Source organism: Stegodyphus dumicola, chromosome 3 (assembly GCF_044657685.1).
Source record: "Stegodyphus dumicola isolate Sdum_Otavi_A_Nest chromosome 3, ASM4465768v1".
NCBI classification, from domain to species: domain Eukaryota; kingdom Metazoa; phylum Arthropoda; class Arachnida; order Araneae; family Eresidae; genus Stegodyphus; species Stegodyphus dumicola.
The window spans coordinates 34,414,532-34,436,788 of NC_140770.1; the positions used below are offsets into that span (position 1 = coordinate 34,414,532).

The 22,257-nt window shown below is 34.2% G+C and overlaps 1 protein-coding gene across 2 annotated transcripts in view; it reads left to right on the top strand.

Annotated features, from left to right (window-relative positions):
• Nucleotides 1-22,257, top strand: part of LOC118186397 (dynein regulatory complex subunit 11-like) — an 84,874-nt gene that overhangs the window by 51,006 nt on the left and 11,611 nt on the right. For both annotated transcript variants that reach the window (XM_085812753.1, XM_085812754.1), the window contains 4 exons: nucleotides 758-957; nucleotides 3,817-4,103; nucleotides 12,400-12,577; nucleotides 17,186-17,307. In XM_085812753.1, the coding sequence (XP_085668879.1) occupies nucleotides 758-957; nucleotides 3,817-4,103; nucleotides 12,400-12,577; nucleotides 17,186-17,307 (787 nt within the window). The remainder of the gene's footprint in view (nucleotides 1-757; nucleotides 958-3,816; nucleotides 4,104-12,399; nucleotides 12,578-17,185; nucleotides 17,308-22,257) is intronic.

Consider the following 22,257-nt stretch of genomic DNA (forward strand, 5'->3'; position numbering starts at 1 on the left):
AAAAGTTAAGCGTCAGAAATGAAAATACTTCCGCCATTCGAGATATATTTGTGTGCAGACCCAGTAAATCCATTCGTCATGCCAGTCTGCAAACAGAAATTTCAAGGTCGACTGTCCATAATGTTATTCATAAACGAATAAGCTGACTGCGTATAAATGGAGATTCGTCAGCAAATCAAACCTAATGCTTGAGTCATTTGTATGGAATTTTCTCTAGCCATTCTTGATCATATCTGTAATAATGATCATTTTCTCCAGAAAATCATACCCCTGTCATTGGGTTATACGTGTGCATCATTTCCTTATTGAAACATTCCAAAATCGTTGCTTTGGCTGAGATAGACCAATTTCATGGCCACCCCGTTCTCTGGACTTCACATCACTAGATTTCTTTTTGGGTAATATTTGAAGAAACACGTTTATGCTGCAAAGATTCACAGCACCGATGAATCAAAAAGTCGAATTACCACAGAAACAGCTATTGTGATTCCACAAATGCTTAGTAAAGTCTAAAGGGAAACTGATAACACACTTGGTATTCTCCGAGCAACTAATGGCACTTATGTTGAAGCATATTAATACAAAATTTTTGAAGTGCTAAATAAAATTCATTCAGTTTTTCCCCCTGTCTCATATTACTTAAAACATCATTTTCCGGTGTATAAAATGAACATCCTGTACTTATTATTTAAAATGTTAATTTGAATTATTAATTATTGATTAATGATGATTAAAGCTTTTTTTTTCTATTTATTAGGAGTTTTGAATCTCTTTTGGAAGAGCTTATCAAAGAAAAGGTCATCATTAATTATCCAAAATTCAATTTATCCGATTTTATTGGTGATTATAATTATGTGGGATATGTTAAGGACTGGGAGTATGATCCCGAAAGAGATCCTATGCCATGCCTATTGGACATCAGGAGGGTTATAAATGAATTTTGTGTTTTACCCATGGGTAAGACGTTTTCATTATAAGCTCATGGTGTTTGTCTCTATTGTCAAAATTTTATCTTCAATTTTTAAACTATTTGCTGATAAGCTATCAAATGCAGAACTGTTTGTGGATGACAATACATTGTGGTGACGCAATTGTTTTTCAAATTTCGATTCCTTATATTTTATTATTTCCTTATAGATTTCATGGTAGTATAATATTCTCACAGTTCATTTTGTCTCATAAGTCCAAAAATCTTCCTTAGAATTTTTCTTTCAAATATCAACAGTAGAGCTTCCTCTATCTTGCTACGCTTTCATACAGCATTCACCTCCATACAGGGCCACAGGTCTTATTAGTCTTATATAAACTTATTTTGGTTGTTGATGTTGTCTTGTCCATGAATTTCATGGAAGAATGGTTGCCAGAGCCTCAAGGAGGTTGAACTTCTACTTCCACCTCAGTTTTGAGGGAGAGCACCCCGAGGGGTAATCCGAGGATCTCCCGCCTCTCTCTCGTTCCATCAAACCACACGAGAGGACATTCGACTTGCCAAATATTTAGAGTGCCTCTATGCCACAAGCCACTATACAAACATCCATGCCTTCTCCGAGATTCGAACCCGTTCTCTTCGGTAGCGCATTTAGGCTCCTGTAACCACTATACCATCTGAGCGGCAACTTATTTTGGTTTTCATGCTGATTAATTTGGATTTAAGTTAGTTTTTAAGTCCATAAAAACATCTGTTGCCCATAGATTTCCTGTTTTGAATTTAAATTTTAATGTTTGTGCAGCTTGCACTCATTATGCCCAGATATTTAAATTGTCTAACAGTCTCAAAAGTAAAACTGTTTATCTTTAAAGGGGATAGGTCCATGGTTTTATTTGTTACCATCATAAATTTTGTCTTATCCTCATTAATGGTTAGACCTCTCTTCCCTACTGCATATTGAAGCGATACAAATGCCTCAGCAACGACCAGTTTAGATCCTCCAATGATATCACTGTCATCGACAAAAGCCAGTAGTTGAATTGTTCCTTGTAGAATTGTTCCACTTTTGATTTTATTGTGGTAATATTATATTCCTTTTTGAGACTTCAAAGTTCTAACATCGAAATATACTCGACGAGCCAACCGTCAATGACCATCCTCACATATTTCAATGAACTCATCTGGATGACGTGGAGTGCACGTGATTTAGTGGGAATGGTATTTAACTGCTGCTGGAGAAGATAAAGAATCATCTTTGTATTTGGAATCATTTTGCGAATGATGCGAAAGGGTGTTGATCTAAGTGAGGTTGATAGAGGGCAAATTGTGATGGTCCGAAGACTCAGAACGAGTATCTCCGAAACTGCATGACTGGTAAGTTGTTCACGATCTGTCATTGCTAGTATTTATGCAAAGTGGATAAATGAAGGTAAAACCAGTAGTAGACGCCAATGTGTTGGATGTTTACAAAGGAAAAGGACGTCGGAGACTGTCTCACTTCGTACAGCAAAATTGACGCCAGACAGTGGCTCGGCTGACAGCCCAGTACAATTCGGGACCAACTGCAAGCGTTTCGGATTACACAGTTCAGCGGACACTGTTGGATATGAGACTGCACAGCAGACATCCCACTGTGTGCCTCTGTTGATCAAGCGTCATTGTCAACTACTCCTACTATCCGGGAATATCGAGACTGGACCATATATAAAGTTACCTGGTCCGATGAATCACTATTTCTCATTCATCATGTCGATGGTCGTCTCAGGGTACGTCGTCTTCCAAGAGAAATGCTGCTTGCCCCCCGTACAGCAGGTCATACACAGGTTGGTGGTGGCGGTATTACGCTTTGCGGCACTTTCTTATGGGCGGCTGTGAGACTCAGTAGTGCTAGAACAGATCAATAAAGCTGCGGACTATCTGAACATAACGTCGGATCAGTTGCATCTTTACATGGCGTCTGTCTTCTCAACTGGAAATGGAATCTTCCAGCAGGACAACGCACCATGTCATAAGGCTCGAATTGTGATGCAGTAGTTCGAGAAGTATACGGATGATTTCCAATTAATGTTCTGGCGACTCAACACTCTTAATCCGATAAAGCGCATTGGAATAGTTTATGGAGCGGCAGGCCAAAGCTCAAACGCCACGATGCCGGAATATTTCGACTTCGCGTGATCGCTGCTTAGACATTTGTTAAAACCTATCTCCAGTCACCTACCAAGTACTTGGGGCATCCAATTCCTGACTTGCCTCTTTGGTTTCTTGACTTATTTTTCAATTTATCAGAATATGATTTTCCATTTTTCTGAAATAATATAACAGTAGATGAACAATATTTAATGGTTTCATTTACCATTTATGAAAATATACACATCATTACTAACTTACATTTAATAGACTTACAAAGCTTTTCTTACACTGCATTGCTCATTGAATTCTCAGTATTGATATATTTCCATGATGTTACAAAAAATTAAGTATTAATTGTTATTATGATATATATTACATAAAGTGCTTGCAATAGGTGGTTTTGTGCATTATTTCCTGAACTAATTATTTTACTGTAAAATTAACATTGATATTCATAACATTATAAATAGTTCTGATTTATATAGTTTCAGTTTGGATATAAAACTTATTTTGTATTGTATATTTTTGAAGAAAAGAAGAGAAAAGTTGTTTTGACAAAAATATACCCTGGCATTTTACTGTGAAATTTATACCAGGCTTCATATTATTGGACAGAGAGTATTAATAGCAACCAGGCTTCTAGATGCCATTTTGTCCATTTACTTTTATTATGTTTTTTAAATACTTTTGTATGAGAGTTTTTATTTTTTATTTTGTAATTCTGATATTTTTAAAATAATACTTTAATATTTATTTAGGATCACCAGGCATACATTCTAAAGGAGCATATGTGAAGTCTATTTTATTTGCTGGTCCACATGGTGTAGGAAAAAAATCTTTAATTTATGCTATTTGTAATGAAACTGGAGCTACATTAATGGATTTATCCGCAGAAAACATTAATGGAAAATATCCTGGTAAAGATGGTCTAGACATGCTAATGCATTTAATTTCTAAAGTTGGAAGACTTGCCCAGCCCACTGTTATATATATAAAGGATGCTGAGAATTATTTTTGGAAGAAACAAGCAGCTTCCAGCATCTTGGTAAGTTATATATGTTGTTAAATTTTTCTCTCACAAAGTGATAATTGTAATAAATTATTCGGCAATTTATTTTATCATTATAACTATTTTTCATTTGATTTGAATTATAGTTTTTTTTATAAATGCTGTATGTTTTAGTTAATGAACTCTTAAAATGAGGCAACATTATATTTTTTAGGTTGTGTTTCTTTAAAAAGAAACATTGAATATGTATTTTGAGTGGTAATCTGGTATGCCTTTTTTCTTCAAAAAATAGTATATATGCCTCTTAAACCTTGATCTCTTACGAGTATGTAAGTGACTCACGCAGCTACTAAATGCTAAAACAGGTTTTAACAAATTATTAACTGCAATGGAACAGCCATGATGTGAACTTCTGTGAAGAGGGTAGTTTATACACAAATTTAAAAAAGGCACTGCTTCTGAGACTTAACCTTACAAACAAACAAACAAACAAAAAAGAAAAACAGAGTTTTGAGAAATGAATACTTAAATTCAAATTGAGGTCTTGATATGATAGTCTTGAGTGGTCTCAATTTGAATCATAGAATTAAAAATTTTTAGGAGATAAATTCAATGTTAATGAGTTCTCTGTTAGGAGCAGGGCCTGAATCAATTAGTTCGGGATCCTAAAATCATCTAATAATTTCTTGTAAACCAAATGGAAGATTAAAATTACTGAGGGAATACTGTGCCTAGAATACAGATTCTTAATTGGCTGGAGTTATAGAGGATATTCTTGACTGTTTATATGGTTTTTGTGATTTGAGGTTTGTGAGAGAGATTGTAGCAGGTTCTGCTGGGAGAAGGGACTGAAAACAAGAGAATTAAAATTTTTTCTTGATCCTAATGTTTATGAATTTCTGGAGAAGGGCAGGAAGCATGCACGCTGCATCCAGTTTGATGAATAACGTCTGAATTATAGATGTATACTTTCAGATGGTTCCATTACAAGTGCATGAAATTCATGTGTCCATCACATTTCATGCATTTTAATGTTTACCTTCAGGAAACTTAAGTTACTAGTAATTGTTTTAAGAACTGTTTGTAGAAAGCAATGGAAAAATTTATTATTCCTATTTATATTTATTCAGATTTTAATTTTTTCCCTCTGAATTTCCATATTAGCTTTGTGATCTGATATCAGAACAAAATCCACTACTTATTTTACTTTAATTGACTCAATTGATATCTGGGCAGTGGAAGTCTTCGTAGTAACTAAACAGAAAACAGTTCTTGAATATTTTTCCGTCGATTTACAGCGTTAAAAATCGTATGCAGTCACGGAGGAGAAATATATTTCGAAAATACCATAGTGCCACAACTGTCAAAAGTGGCACTACTTCTCCGAGCACAGCTATTTTGAGCCAAATTGTGTGAAATGTGCATTACAAAATAGAATTATTCTATTAACGGAAAAATTGAAGAACCTACATACGTTTTAATGTTCGTTACATATATATTACATATATATATAATATACGTTACATATTCATCTTTCGTTATATCTTCAGGCACACCATCGAATTCTGTTCCATTTTTATCACCACTTTTACTCTCATCCATAAATAAATAATTATCTTCATTCCATCTAGATTGTTATACATACTACATAATGACTTTTGAATGTTTAAATGACTTTTGAATTATATTGAGTTTAATTTCATTTCGTGATTTTATTATCCACTCATATACTATTTTTAGACTAGCATAACGCATTTGGCCTCCTTTGGTAAATGTTTATTCACCTTCTAGTATCCACGTATTCCACTAGTGTTTTAAATTTTCTTTGTATGTTTTATTGACACATACATCTAAAAGCTGAATTAATGGCGTTAATCCGCCTGGAATAACATCCATGCCTGTTTTACGCTCTTTCAACAATATCTTCGTATTATCCGTTAGATGGGATCTAAACATGTCTCGAACTAAAAGACTTCTTTAAGGGAACAGGACGCTTTTGCCAAATATTTAATATCCGCAGTTTCATGCCGTTTTCGTCCATCCGTCCTTTCTCGTGAGTATGAATGAAAACACCAACTTACATTACATTTCGGCATCGTCTTTCTTTTAAAAATAACCATGGGTTTTAACATTGTACCGTCCGCTAAGCAAGAAAACACTATGGGGAGGTGAGATTTTTAGTTACCTGTTGATTAGTTGAGAACAGTTTTTGTTTCTTTCACATGAATTATTTTGTTTCCTATCATATGAAACATTACTGGAGTTTCATCCATATTTCCAAGTGACAGTAAATATTTTTTTTTCCTTCTTAGATCAATAACATACTTCTGTAAACTTATTCGTTTGTTGTCCAAATCTTTCGCGGAAGCCTTTTGTTTTTTGGTACAGAACTAAATTATTCCGTGCTATAAATTGACTACACCTACTCAAAGTTGGTTTAAAGTTTATAATTCCTTTGCAATCTTTCCCCATCACTTTAAGGCTGCAGAGTCATTAGGTGTTTTTGATGCTGGAGACGTGAAAATTCTGCAGTGCCCACCAGGGCTCAAACTCCGGAACTCCCGAATACGCGTCGAGTGGGCTTCTAGTTATATCACGAAGGCATGAGGAACGGAAGGAGAAAATACCTTATAAAGCAAATAAACTTACGCTGTTTCTTGTTACAATTAATACATTCTTGAGATTTTCTAGGATCAAGTTCACAATATTTTCTTCTAGAATAAGCCATTTTGTTACTCCTTTACGCAAAACACATTTATTCTTTGGTAAATTAATTAGTGTGATTTCATTTGTCTTCCAGCCATCAACTTGTCTTCCAGCCGTGCTACAGCAAGGACGTTTGGTGTTGGAGCTTTCACCAACACCAAACGTCCTTGCTTGTAGCACGATTTCCATTTTCGTTTACAAATTGAATGATTTTGCATTTGAAATCAGCACTATGTTTGTTTCTTTTGGCAGGAGATATATCCACTACTAAAAAGAATACTAGATCAACTGTATTTTAAGTAAAGCAAATGAGATTTACTAAAGCTTTCGATATTCACTTCAAAATCACGACATCAAATGACTACGCGAATTTTTTCAGGTCAGATGTGCATTCTTAAAATTAGTAACAGCCTTTTCTAAATTATGTCCCCCTTTCTCGAAACCCTTAAAAAACATTCTTCTGCCCACCTGCAATGAATATAAACCACCTCTTTGCAAAATTTGTTTTTCCCTCAAGCATTTCATCTACACAGATCCCGTTCCCCTTAACTCTTGTTACTTCAGTATACCATTGTTTGAAAGCCTGGGAAGAATCTTAGTTTAGAATCTTAGTTTACATGTTTCTTTCAGTTTAGAAAAGGGTATGCGTTATACTACGGAATTATATGGTATATTTTTTTCCCTTGATGATGACCCATCCGCTTGGCTAGAAACTTGTCCCAGGTTGGATATATCCTTGTTTCGTGTAAGCGAAGCAGTCTCCTAGGCCGTGTTTTACATTCTGGTTTGTTCGGCAGTCTCCCTTTATGGCCCAGTTTTGGTCTTTCTTGATTTTTCTTTGTCGCTGGGAGGACTCTGATTCCCCAGCCTGCTTCGTAGTCTGTTGAATTCCCTCTCTGAACTGTTTTCTCCGCTTGGCCTCTTGTCGACAAAAGCGTAGCTAGGGTTTTCAGCGCTCGGAGACAACTGAAGATTTTGCGCCCCTTTCTGTGTGCCAAGAATGGAATGCATTTCATTCTAAAATTTCATAACATCAGTTTGGCGCCCCCTGGATGCTGCGCCCTGGGGCAGCTGTCCCTCCTTGCCCCACCCTAGCTACGCCACTGCTTGTAGGTAACTTGGGCGGACAGGATCGGCGGATCTTTCGTGGCCTCTGCTATGACTGTGAATAAAAGAATTAAAAAAAAAAAAAAAAAAAAAAAAAGCTGATAAAATATTGAAAAACTTGACATTTCCCAGAAAGATAGTTTACATTTTACTTCAATGAATTTACAGCTCGCCATGCGGATGAATTTTTGGCACAGAAGTAGAGCGCTGAGAATTTGATCAAAGATTCAGTGAGTTTCGTTCTTATGGGGGGGAAAAAATGAAAAATTACCGTCACCAATATGTCTTGTCTTATGCCCAGGGAAAATGCAAGGTATATCTGGTCGCAATTCAGAGCTTCGGTAATCTTTATAAAGAATATGATGTCTTGCAAAACACCTAAAGAATGCAAAACTCTCATCTGAAGGGCAAGCTTGCAAAGCATTTATAGTCGAACAAAAACAAACCAATAAGAACCAAAATTTTGTTCCGGAAAAGATACGTTAACGATAGACCCCGGAGTTCATTAGGTTTACCACTTCCTCTTTCCCTGAATTGCGAAATTTTCATTGCGGCATCAGTGTTGAATAGAGCCCTGCCTGGTAGTTGAATTAAATATTCACAGTTTTTAGCTCAGTGGTCGCGTATATCATTTCATGCTGTTATAAATGTTTATTGCGTCTTCGTTCTCTAACTGGGTTCATACTTCTCTTGAAGAACCTTCTCTTAGAGCACAGAGAAAAGTAGGAGTGGATATAAAAGAAAAATCCTAGATTATTTTAAGGGTTGGTAATTTTCTGGTTAAAGCTTGCACAAATTCTGTCAAAACTATAAAAAACGAGGAACATTTCAAACGAAATTAATCCATACAGTTTCCTCTATCCAATTTTCATGCGTTTGGAGACGTATCACAGCGGTATAAAATATCATTAAGTGTCTAAGAAACTGGGTGGGACCAAAAGATTCATTTGTAAAACCTGGGGATTCTTTATAGAGAGGTTCAAAAGTTTTTTTAATCCTATTAAAACTGAAGCATTATGTTAAGATTAAGAATTCAAATAGCACAAAAGTGTCACCCACATACAACTTCGTAACATCTTTAACAATTTATCAGAGGTCATAGTTTTCAATGTGTTTGTAAAATACACAAAACAGCATCAATCTCATCCAGCAGTCCCTTTAAACTGCATCTGTGCACATATATGCGCTGATTTTTAAGAAGTTGTATAAATGCTTCTACTTCCCGTTAAGCTAACAGTTGGCCACATCAACAAACAAAACATTCGTAATGATACAGTTTATATACTGTCAAGCTGCATTTTTGCATCTTGAGTTGAAGAGAGCGTTGAAATTGCGAGAGAATTTGCCTTTCCTCCTCCTCCTCCTCCTCCTAAATTCGCCAAATCCTGTTGCTGAAGAATCATTATCCACCACCTTTTCAGTTCGCGCGCCACTGTACAGACATTAGGATTTTTGTACGCAGGGAAATCGAAGAATGAGCAATGCCCTCGCCGGGACTTGAACCTCGGACCTCTCGAATATGCGCCGAGTGTGCTGACCATTACACCAGGAAGGAATGCTAAGAAGCGGGAGAAATACCTTACATACGGAGACTGGGGATTAGGGAACCCAATCGCCAAATCCTGGCGATGGAGAATCATCGTCCACCACTTTTGTCCCTGTTCAGGCACCATTGTAGAGACATTAGGTGATTTTGAAGCATGACTCATGAAAAATGAGCAATGCCCTCTCCGGGACTTGAACCACAGACCTCTCGAATAGGCGCCGAAGGCATGCACCACGAAGGCATACTAAGAAGGCGAGAGAAATACCTTATAATGTGATCATAAAGTGATAAATTAAGCTAATCAGAAGATTTATTTTAAAGTAAACAAAAAACGATAAATATCAAAATAGATACATCACTTTCTAAAACAATTTTGAGTGTGAAATAGGCGCATGGGATGCAAAAGCATGTTGGTCCTTTCAATTTTTGTAATATTCTCTGGCTAGTTTTATCTCTAATATATAAATAGCCCTTTGCACTAAAATGAGCAAAAATTGGAATCCTTCTTAGAGATTTCATAATTAAGTCGTGAACTTCATTTCCAAAGCTCACCCCTTTTCTTCTGTTACATTAAGGGGACTCATACACCTTAAACCCCTCATGATCTTCGAATATGTGACTCTTGCAAGAATTGCGATATTTTATTTATTTTAAAAGCAATTACTTCCAACTTTTTACAGCTGACTACATAATATAGCTGCTTTGGAAACTAGTAACCAAAAAGTTTGTGTTGCCACAAATATTTTTGTAATTTAATCCTCTTTGTGACAAAATATTTCGCCATGTTTCTACTTTGCGCGCATGATATTTTAAAAATGGCTCATGGTACATACTTGAAATTTGATGGAGTTCTTTATATGGGCACTACTTTCTAACTGAACTAACAATCTGATGAATATTTTAATGTTGAAAAATTTTATGGATGAAAACATTACACATTTTTTTAATAAAATACATTTTAAAAACTCAACTCAAAATAAAATAAAAATTCAACATGAAATTTTTAGAATTTTAGGTTCACAGTAGTTTCCAAATGTTATAAAAGCTATATATTAAATATGGAATTAAATTACAAAACAGAATGTTTTAAACTGTGCGCGCAAGTTGGAAACACGACGAAAAATGTTGTCACAAAGCGGATTAAAATATAAAAATATTTGTGGCAACACAAACTTTCTGATTACTATTTCAGAAAGCAGCTATATTATGTAGTGAGCTGTAAAAAGTTGGTAGTAATTGCTTTTAAAATAAATAAGTTATTCCAATTCTTGCAACAGTCACCTATTCGAACATCTTATGGGTTTTAAGGTGTATGAGTCCCCTTAAATCTTTTCACCCTTCCTCATCGTAACGCATGTGAAATAACCGCACCGCACTTATTTTCTCCGACTTATTTGAGAATTATGGCTTAAGTCGGACTTCATTCATATGCTTTTCACAACGCGAAATATGCTAAACGGAGATGGAGTAAGGGTAAAAAACAACAACTAGGGAACTCGGCCATCTACCTTTACCATGGTTGCGGGCAAGGAAGGCGAAAGTAACCTGAAGTGCCTAGTTCATGACAGAATAATCAGAATAATAGCTAAGCTAATGTATAGCATTGTTTTATATTAAATATGTGAAACTATATCTCAGAGGAAATTATGCATTAAGGAAGTCTTACACAAGGAAAAAGAATTATACAATTTTTATCATTAAAAATTTAATTATATTGAGTTATTTAAAATATATTGAGTTATTTAATGTATTGGTAAAATATGTAATGAGTAATATTTATGTTTTGCATGTACTTTTCATTAGTGATCACTGACTTTTATAAAATAATTTATAATTAATTAATAATTTTGATTATTGTTTTTCTAAGTTAAATTATTGTTTTCCAATTTTTGAAATACAAAGTTAAAATACCCTTTTTTTAAACGTCAGTTTGTAATATTTAATAGATGTGCCTGAAAAAAATTATTTTTCGTATTAAAATCAATTATTTCATATAATTATTTGTTACAAATGTTTTAATAATGTTTTATTAACTGTATGATTGAAGTCGTATCTTTTGCTAAAGCTTACACATTAGGGCTGTTATGTTCAGATATGCTTGTATATGATGGATGGTTTTTGCTAGTTAAAGCACTGTATATATGTAAATGAATTAATTACTATTACACTACAGCAGAAAGTTTAGAAATATTTAATTGTGCAAAATGAAGAGTAATTAATTTAGATAATTTCAGTTTTATAGCACATAATCAGTTCATTGCATGAAAAAATATATTAAAGCTATTTGCATTAAAAAAAATTAAAGCTTAAAGTATTCTTGTTGAATTATAATATACTTAGGAAAGATTTATTATTCATTGCACATAAGTTTCATGTTTCTAGATTAGACTTTTTTGTTTTTGTTTTTAAAATAATTAAATCATTGCAGTTTGTGTTTGAACTAGAATAGAATGAAATTAATCAGGTTTATGATTAAAATTAATTTAAATCCATTTACATAGATAAATTCTTCTTATACCAAAATATTTAGAACTAGAAATAATTTGAAATGAACTAATCTAAATAGAATGTTAAATAATATTTTAAAGTAGATTTGATCTACCGTGGCAGAAATTATTCCTGTAAACTAGTTTCTTTTAAATTTACTATATAATTTATGCTGGATTCCATGTTTTTCATTATTGGAGCTTATGAAATTCATTTATAAAATATATCCAGTATAATTAAAAACTTATCATAATTTCTGTAACCTGGATGTGTGTATGTATTTTTAGAAATCTATCCAAATTTAAGGAGTTTGTTAATTTATTAAAAAAAAATCAAGTTTTGCAAAACCATTTATTTGAATTTATATTCTTTATTTTCATATGGCATCATTCTTATTTATAACTGTTACATAATTAAAATTTTCCTTCTTTTATTTATCGTTTTTTAATGTTTAAACGAGCGTGTAATTTTATGTATATACACAAGGCTGAAGCAATTCGTCTGAAAAAAGAATTACTAAAATTCATAAAAGGAATTGGCAATGAAGACAGAATTCTCATTTGTGGTACTACTGTTATGCCATTTGACGCTGATGTGAAAGGATTGTGTGCATGCTATAATAAAGTTATTTGTTTCCTTAAACCTGATCACAACTGTAGGAGAGGTGAGTTTCATTTTTCAGTATAAGGTTTACTTGCGCCATATTAGAAACATCTTTTCTTATATATATACATAATCAAGTATGTACATATATATAAGAAGATAAATTTTAGTACGCATGCTAAAAAGTTGCTAAAAAACTGTTGCTCCGCTAAAACTTCAACATAGCAAATTTAGTTATACACCATATTAGAATACAATATGGCTGCAATTATAAAATACCTATCTAGTTTTAGAGTGTTTTCAAGTAAAGAGTCTTGTATATATGAAACTTGATATGAAGTTTTTCTATAAGAAGCACAATCAAATAGGATGAATATAATACTTTGACCTCTTTGGTAACTGAAATTACTTTTTTCGTTAAATATATATATATATATATATATATATATATATATTTAACAATATTAATATATATAATATATATAATATTAATTAATATATATAATATTAGTTTGTTATATTATATATGAGTTGTTATGTTCTTCTGTAAAACTTTATTGAAGGATTACGATTAGATAATTTATATTTGCATTCATAGCTATGTTTCTTCTTCTTCAATAAATCATCTTGATATTTATTTTGAAAATTCATTATGTAAAAATGAGATTACAGACTAGTTATTCAGGGAAATTTGTTAATTTTTATAAAATTTTTTATGCAGTTTTTTATATTATCATTAAAAGATGTTTATTTGAATTAATCATATGTGGTATGAGGTTGAAGCAAGAACTTTTAATACCAATATACGCTGAAGAAAGATAAACCAAAATATTATTATTATCTCTTGTGCATATATTTATTAAGGCTACAAAACATTTTTAATTTGCTCTCTAGATTTCGTTTACAGTGGCTTAAATCCTTTTCCCCGCGTGTGATATAAAACGCACGGTAGCTTTCATTAGAATGTCTTCCACAAACATATATATCTTTGTGAAATTGTTACGTTTAGGTTGATAACCCTCAGGTGTTTCACCATTAAATGATATGTAATTCTATAAATACGTTTTATGCGGTGTAAAATTGTAAATGTTTAGTTGTAAAAAAGATAAAAACAAGAATAAATGCAGTTTTAGTCAAAATTAGCATTGTCTTCAGAGTAGCAATAAACTGCAATTATGAATTCAATTTTTAAATCTATTTATGAAGTAAATAAATGAAAATGAAGTGTTAATTAAATGAAATGTTAATGAAATAAAATAAATAAATGAAATGAAAGTTATCAGATCAGAAATTATATAATATAAAGGAATATTTTGTAAAAATATTAAATAAATGAAAGTTTCAGCTCATCTTAAAGCCTTTTGTTTATATTTGTTATCAAAAGTCTTACATAAACTGAATAGGTTTAATATAAATATTACGTGGAGAATTGAATAGAAACACATTATTCACATTAACCGGAAAACTGAATAGATCTGATGTAAAATATCATATTTGTCTTCCCCAGGAAGTATTTCTCAGTAATGAAACATGAAAAGTGGACGGCTTTGTATGTGCAAAAGGAATTTTTGTCTTATTTCATCAAGAAATTGTCATTTGAAAAATATGCAATTTCCGTACAATGTCAAAAGGATACTATTTGCTGTGTAATTGCGTGTTGGATTGGACTGAATTATTTGGATTATGGCAAACACACTGGGTCTAAATGTGTAAGGAGGTAAATGCTTCTATGGAGAACTTTCTAAGTGAAACTGGCTTACATTCATGTTGTATATGGGAAAAACCATGAAAAAAATCCATTCCCCGGGATTTAAATCCAGATATGTATTTAATTGTCTTGCAAGTCAGCTGAAGTGAGCTGTTGGTGGGCTTGTTTAGTTAAGGAATGATGTATAACAGTTGCCTCTAATTTTATATGCTTTGTAATGGATTTTATCTTTTTTAAATAATATATTTCTGCTCATGTGTATTGTTTCATTTTTATAATCATATTTTAAAATCAGCTTTATGTGAAAATTTAGGAATTATGGACACTTCTTATTTCCATTACAACTTTGATTTTTTACCTTGTGTATTTAAAAAAAAAAAGCAAATACCTTTCTTTTGCTTCTGAGTCACAATTTTGTGTATATGAAAATGAAAACTAATATCTATCAAGAATATTCCAAACCAAGATTAAAAAGAAATCCTTTTAATAAAGTGAAATTTGTGAAAATGAGGTAATCATCTCAGTCTGTGTTGTTAAAGTCCATATCTATTCACTAGATTTCAATTTATTTAAAGAATCACTCTGAAAGATGTGCGAGTTTGAACAGCCGATTGACATTTTCCCATTTTAAATCATGCTAAAAATCTGTAGATTTACAGCGTGTTTATAAATGAACGGTGCGGTTTTAAAAATTAATAATAAATCGATGTGTGTTATATGGGCAAGACTAACAGCATAAACAGCGGCAACTGTCCGAGTTTTTGTCGCATTAATTACAATTCTTCAACATTCAGCACTTTTAGTCACACGTCACACATCTACTCGTTAATCAAATGCTTTTCATGCTCGCTATAGCATGTTCGCCTTCAAGATCTGCAGTGCATGCTTTATCCGACCACAAACTTCCTCAAGGGACACGAGCATTGGGGGTATATAGAGTCGGTCTTTAATAAACCCCCAAAGAAAGAAATCGCATAGTCCGGCAAACGGGGTAGCCAGGGAAGAAGGTTATTATCTGCTCTTGCAAGCATGTTCAGTCCAGCGTTGCTGAAGAACACGATTAAGAAGCTCTCGTACATTCCTGCGAAAATGGGGCGGAGCACCGTCCACTGGCAAAATGATTGGTGTTCAATTAGGGTAACAACCAGGCTTTCAACATATCTAGATATGACTCACCGATCACAATTTTCTGTTCGAAGGAAAATGGGCCGACCACTTTCTCGCCGAACACTGCTCCGCAAACGTGCATGAAACTCACACTGCACCGAAGCCACAGATCTGGACACCTCAAAATAGGGCACATAGAAAGCCTTTACCTGTTGCTGCGGCTGCGCAGTAAACATGACAAGCAAACAGCAAGTGGCATATGAGAAACTTGGACAGTTTCCAATGCTTACTGTGCAGTTTTACACGGGTAAGATAATACATCGATTTATTATTAATTTAGGTGTTATCTCTTAGACTGTTGCTAGTGGTATGTCTTATCTTGAGTTCTCCAGTTAATTTTGCCTCTAGAATTGTTCTTCAGGTGAAATGTGAAGTCATCCATAAACAGAACTCAACTCTACATAGAATTGGAATTATGATTATCTCTATGTCATTTTAAATGATACATTTTGCGGCTAAATAAAGAGGAACATCAATCAAGGACATTATTTCATAGAAGCTTCTTATAGTATCTTATAGTATGTAGTATCGTCTCTGCTGATGTAAGAAACTTGCAAGAAATCTGTTGTGCTGTCATCCTCCTGTTTTGCTGTACTGCTAAAGCCATAAAACAGTTCTCCAAAGTGGTTGTGGCCCGTTAATAGCCTCTTATTTGCCTGTTTCGTTTCACTCTTGAAAGTATGGTGTGGTGTGTGGTGTATTTAATTATGGCAAAGCACACTAGGGCTATCTGCCTAAGGGGAGGGATGCCTTCGTGGAGGACTTTCTAAGGGAATAATTTTTTCTGGCTCGTATACACGTTACACATGGGGAAAACCACGAAAACACCCATGCAGCCAGTCCGTTCACGGGATTCGAACCTCGGACCGAACTACCAGTGTTCAGCGACTTTACCGCTCGGCCGCTGGTGGGCCCCTTGAAAGTATGAAACTGTCTTCCAGTGTGGTTGCAGCCCATGGATGCCTTTGTTTTAACTCAGCTCTAAAACATTCTCCATCTACTTAAAACTGTTTCCACAATCTCAAGAAGACAATTTGGGTATATAACTAGCACTCTGAATATATATCCGCCTGATTTTTATATCCAGAATCTATTCATCCAGTTACTCAGTGTTTTTCACAATAATTTAATCTCTTCATAACATGTCGAAATATACGACAATCAAAATTACTATTACCAGCTGCAAATGCAGTTAGGTTACAGCTTTTAGTTTTCCACCCACTGTTTTACTTCTAACACATGTAATGCATTTTTATGCATACCAAAAAGAATTTTTTAAAGCCTGATTGAATAACCATTGCAGGTCTAACAATGTAATTAAATTTAAAGCAAAACATTTCAGTAAAATGTGAGTTTTGACTTTTTTTCTGATTATCCATGATATTTTCATTTAAATATAATTCTTCTGATGAAATTGCAAAAGTAAAATAATTTGCATGTATGTGATATAAAGTAGCATGGTTACCTTAAATGTTTTCACTGTAAAAATTGCTGCAAATTATTCACTCATTTATAATGTAAAATTTTATTCTAAAATCTTTCTTTTCATTGCTTACCTGAAACACAAAAATGGAAATTAACTGTAATTTTCTATCTCCATTAATTAGGAAAAATTATTCGAGATGTAAGTTTTTTATGTCAATAATAACTGAATTTTAAAAATATTAATGTTTCTGATACTATTGTTTCTTATACTAATGTTTCTTATAATACTAATGTTTTTTAGATTTTTGTTTAATGTTGCTGAATTTTATAAGCTTCAACTTTTATTTTATAATATTATAAATTTTCTAGCATTGTGGAGGGAAATGATATTAAACAAACAATGCATAATTGGCCCACAGTTAAACTTGAGTGCTCTGTGTGAGGCATCTGAAGGTTTCACAGCTCCTCATTTGATATATGCCATAGAAAAGGTATAATAAAATTAAACATTAATTGTACTCATTTCACTTCCTTTTACGTTTTCCACGGTTTCATATAGTATTCATGTAGAATCAATGTATAATCCGCATTTCAGTATCCGAAGTTTATATATATATATAGATATAGATATAGATATAGATATAGATAGATATAGATAGATAGATAGATAGATAAGAAAGAAAAATTAATAAATATAATTAATATGGACCTGAAGTGGTAAATTTTCTAATAATTCAGCCAGATGTAATTTAGAAACTGGGTTCTGCTGATGATTCTTTCCTTTGTTCTGTAACAAAGACCAAAGAATAATTAACTATTTTTTAATTTAAGTTTCTGTCAATTTAAAAATTTTTTTATGAATTTACCTTTATTTCAGTTTTGTTTTCCAAGTCTTTTTTTTTTTCAATTGTTTTAATTTGTGCTTTCTTGTTAGAAAATTTACCACTTAAGGTTGATATTAATTATATTTATCTTTTTCTTTTTTAATTAATTAATCTTGCAGAATAGTACACAGCATAATGGTATTCATTAATTAAATTTTACCCACATTATGACCTGTATGTATGTAATAATTCAGTAGATAACTTGAGAATTCAAGAAACATTTGTATGGTAGTAAAATCAGAGACCGAAAAAGAAAAGCTTTCAGACGTGGCCGCTGATTTAAATACATAATTTTATTTTCGAAATACAATAAGCTTTATGCCTTACATATTTAAAATATGTAATTCAAAATTATTAACTTTAATTTGTCAATAGTCTTTTTAATTACTCATTTAGATATCACCACTTTCTGTTCTACATTTTTTATAATAATTTTACTGGATTACGTCTTTCCGTTCATGCTCGTTTATGTAATCCTTCTGCATTGCGACAGCTCGTATCCATTCACAGATCTAAAATTTAAACAAAGAAATCAAATCTATAAATACCACTGCTACTACTGTGCAGCATTTTCCCCTCTTGCTCCGCCTTGCTTCGTGCTAAACATGCGTCGTTGTTCCTTCGCTTCTTCCATTTTTTAAAGAATGTAAGATATACAAAATTGTGGGATCCATCACGCAGTCATAAATGATGCTGGGTAAATCTTTTTATGCGTATCAAAGCTTGTTCTATTACGAAAATAAAATTAAGTGTTCAAACCAGCGGCTACCATCTGAAAGCTTATCTTCTCCGATTTCTACAATCTGAAAGCTTTTCTTCTCCGATCTCTCATCTTAGTAGTCACGCAGTTGATTTTCATAATCTACTGAATTATTACATTTTACATGTATGTATATATTACATTATATCTATCTATCTCACTCTATATATAGCAGACATATTTATAATGACGTAGGACTGTTGATTGCGTATATGTAGAAATATTGTCTTTCATAGATGTTATCCATAATGGACAGAAGACTTCGCAGTCGAGGCAGATTAAATATTCATTTTTAATTCAATAAACATTTTGCGGCCACAGACAAACTGGAACACTAATTCTGCCTTTTCAAAAACATTTATACATCTGATATTCTTGAGATAATAAGAAAGCAGCGAGGCAAAGTCTTAGCGCGAACAGAGATAGAAGCAAAGTGCGTAGTTATCCAATATGGCCGCTTATTATGAGAATTGGATTCGGGTCCGAAAATTTCAATTCCGAATTAGCTACATCATTATCGTTATGTTAAAGTCATATAATATGGATTAGTCTCAAAATGACACAATCCAGAATAACTTGTTACTTTTTTTAGAATGGAGAAGAGAAATATTTAGATTAAAGTAAAGAATTAACGGACTATTGCTAGTATAAGTTATAATTTCGATTTACTTATTTTTTGTCTCACACACTCACACAAACATATACATATAATTAAAATTCTTAATTAAAAGTAAGCTCAAAAATTATATTTAGGTACAACGAATAGGAGAAAAGACGGAAATTCTTTCAAAATAGCATAAACAATCGCTACATAATATTAATATAAGTGAAAAAAATTTAAAACCTTAAATAATTTTGTCGTCAAAATCAAAACTGATAGCAAATTTACAAAAATTCAGATACATCAAAGAACAAAATGAAATTGTGCAAAGACTGACTTTATAAATTCTAGAAAAGAATATTTTTGAAAAAAAAAAATTAAATGATTTTACATTTTCTTCAGAGGTTTATTTCCCGAGTAATGTAAAAGCATGTTGTTTAATAGCATGTTTCTGAGCTAACCAATGTACAATGTATTTTATTTAAATTTATATATACATATCTTTTGATTGACAGTTAGCATTACTAGCTTGTTTTGTTGGGAAGAGAATTTATGATATAATTTTGAGTATCTAATTTCGCATTTAATTAGACTTCCCATTTTAATTGCAAATCTTGTTCACTTGTTGACAGATCGCATATACGCTACTGGCCATCAAAATGCAGCTCGAAGAAGGACAAGAGATATCAAAGCCAAATTTATTTCAGAGATTACGCATAGTATTAATGTTAATTGATTTGAAATACAGTCTTCTACGAGGCGATGAAGACGAGAAATTCGATAATGAGTGCTGACCTATATTTGCCAATAATCGTTTGTTACACGTCGCGGGATTGACTGAAAGAGGCTCTGGATATATTGTTGGCGATTGACAGCCCGTGCTGCCTCATACTCGTGTGTGCGATTTGTTGGGTTAAACGTTTTCTTGTCATTGTCCAGACATGTCCGATGGGCAACAAATCTGGAGAACGTGCCGGCAGAATATCAGTGCAATATGGTGGGCTAAGAAAAAAGCTTGAGCATTGTGGGCAACCTGTGGTCGTTGAGCATTCTGGTAAATTGTCCTGTTGAAATGGGGCCGCAAGTAAGCCCTGAAGGTAAGGAAGGACACAGCATGCAAAACCTCAGAGATATAGCGTTGGCTGGTAAGAGTGAATGCGCACTATAGGGGGCTACGCGAATGGAATCCTGTACCATCCAACACACCATAACATGGGTGCAGGACCCATAACACAAAAGTCGAGCAATTTGTCTCTACAATATCTTCAGACACTAATTCAACCATAGCCTGTATTGCAGGCAGAAGCGTGATTCGTTCGAAAACGTAATGTCATGCCACTGGAATGTTCATCTCCTGCCGTTCACTGCACCACAGCAAACGCAAACGCCTATGGTTTAAAGGTAAGCGAAGCAATGAATGCCTAGCAGACAGTCCATTGTTCTGTAAATGATATTGAATTGCTGGTTGCCGATTGTTGTGTTACAGATTGTATTCGTTCTCATGTGATTAATGATGTGCCAGTGCGCTCCAGTCAGTGCCATGCTCACAATATACCTGTCTTTCGGTGGAGTGGTAAGTAGAGGCGGTTGCAATTCCTCTTATCCATCCGCCATTCCCTAATTGATTGCTTACACCCGATTCTATATTCGCATGACTATTGCTTGGCTAAGTGTGACACCACAACCGATTTCCCGGAAGGATAATTGCAACGATTCTACCGCCGTCGAACTCAAAAACTTATTTGAACAATGTCTTGTTTTTCTACGAAGCATACTAAAGCTGCACACACAAAAAATCTAACGATAGAAAAATTCACGTTATTCAAAACGGCAATCTGTCCTTCCTGTATATACGGACTGCAAGGAGCGCTGCAGTCGCCCATTATGTGCGCATATGCTGAAATCGTAATCATTTGCATATTGCATAGTGGTTTGCACGTGATGGAAGTTACATGATGTTTGGGTACTTCCTTCATAGTTTTGCATATTTGGATGGCCAACAGTTTATTTTGACAATTTAAGCACCGAAAAGAGGATTTCTTCTAATGGTAGATTCTTAAAAAGGGCAGGGAAAAAAAGAAGGACACAAAGAGTTTCTCAAAAAATTGATCTGTTTTTACATAATTAAGAATTTAGTCTTTATACAAGAGGTGATCAAATGAAAAGGTACGAAACGACGTAAAAACGTAAAAGTTAAATATTTGCACATTCTGCCATGGGAGAACGTAGCGAGACATCTTGGGATGCGATTGGAATCTCTGACTGGTATCGGAGCATGCGCGGGCGCCAGCATGCGCAGGAGAGAGCAGAGCTCTTATCAAAATCGACGTCCAAACGATGCGGCAGTCCGTATGAGGACAGGATGGCGTTCGCGTTGCAAAATTCGACGACTGAGGAGCAGCGAGATGTTATCCGATTTCTGACAGCGAAAGGTGAGAAACTAGCAGCTATACATCGCCGGATGGTGACAGTTTACGGGGAGAAATGTGTCTCTGACAAGTCTGTCAGAAAATAGAGTGCCCGTTTTCGTGCAGGCTGTGAGATTGTGGGTGATGATCCGAGACCAGGCCAGGCAAACACTATCATCACGAGCGATTTCGACAAGGTGGACGACCTAGTGAGAAGTGATCGGCGTGTCACATTGCGAATGTGACAAATGTGACATTGCGAATGGTGAAGGTGGATGTCAGCTATGGAACCGCGTGGACAATTGTTCACGACAGGTTGCGATATCGGAAGGTGAGTGCCGCTTGGGTTCCGAAGCAGCTCACCGACCAGCAAAAGGAACTGCGCATGGGGCTACTGCAACATTTGTTTCGGTAATCAGGAAGACCCCGCTTTCATGGAGCGGATCGTCACAGGTGATGAAACATGGTGCCATCACTACGAGCCAGAGACAAAGCGGGACAGCATGCAGTGGAAGCATGCGTCGTCACCTCCCCCTAAAATGTTGCCTAAAAGCCGTGCCATCAGCAGGTAAGGTGTTGCTCATCGTCTTTTTCGACGTTCAAGGTCCGCTACTTGTGAAATTTCTGGTGTACAGAAAAACCATTAACTCCGATGCGTACTGTGAGACACTTCGACGCCTACGCAGGTCCATCAAGAACAAAAGACCGTGGCTGCTCACGGAGGGTGTGGTTCTGCTTCATGATAATGCGCGTCCACACGTCTCCAGAGTCACACACATGGAACTGGC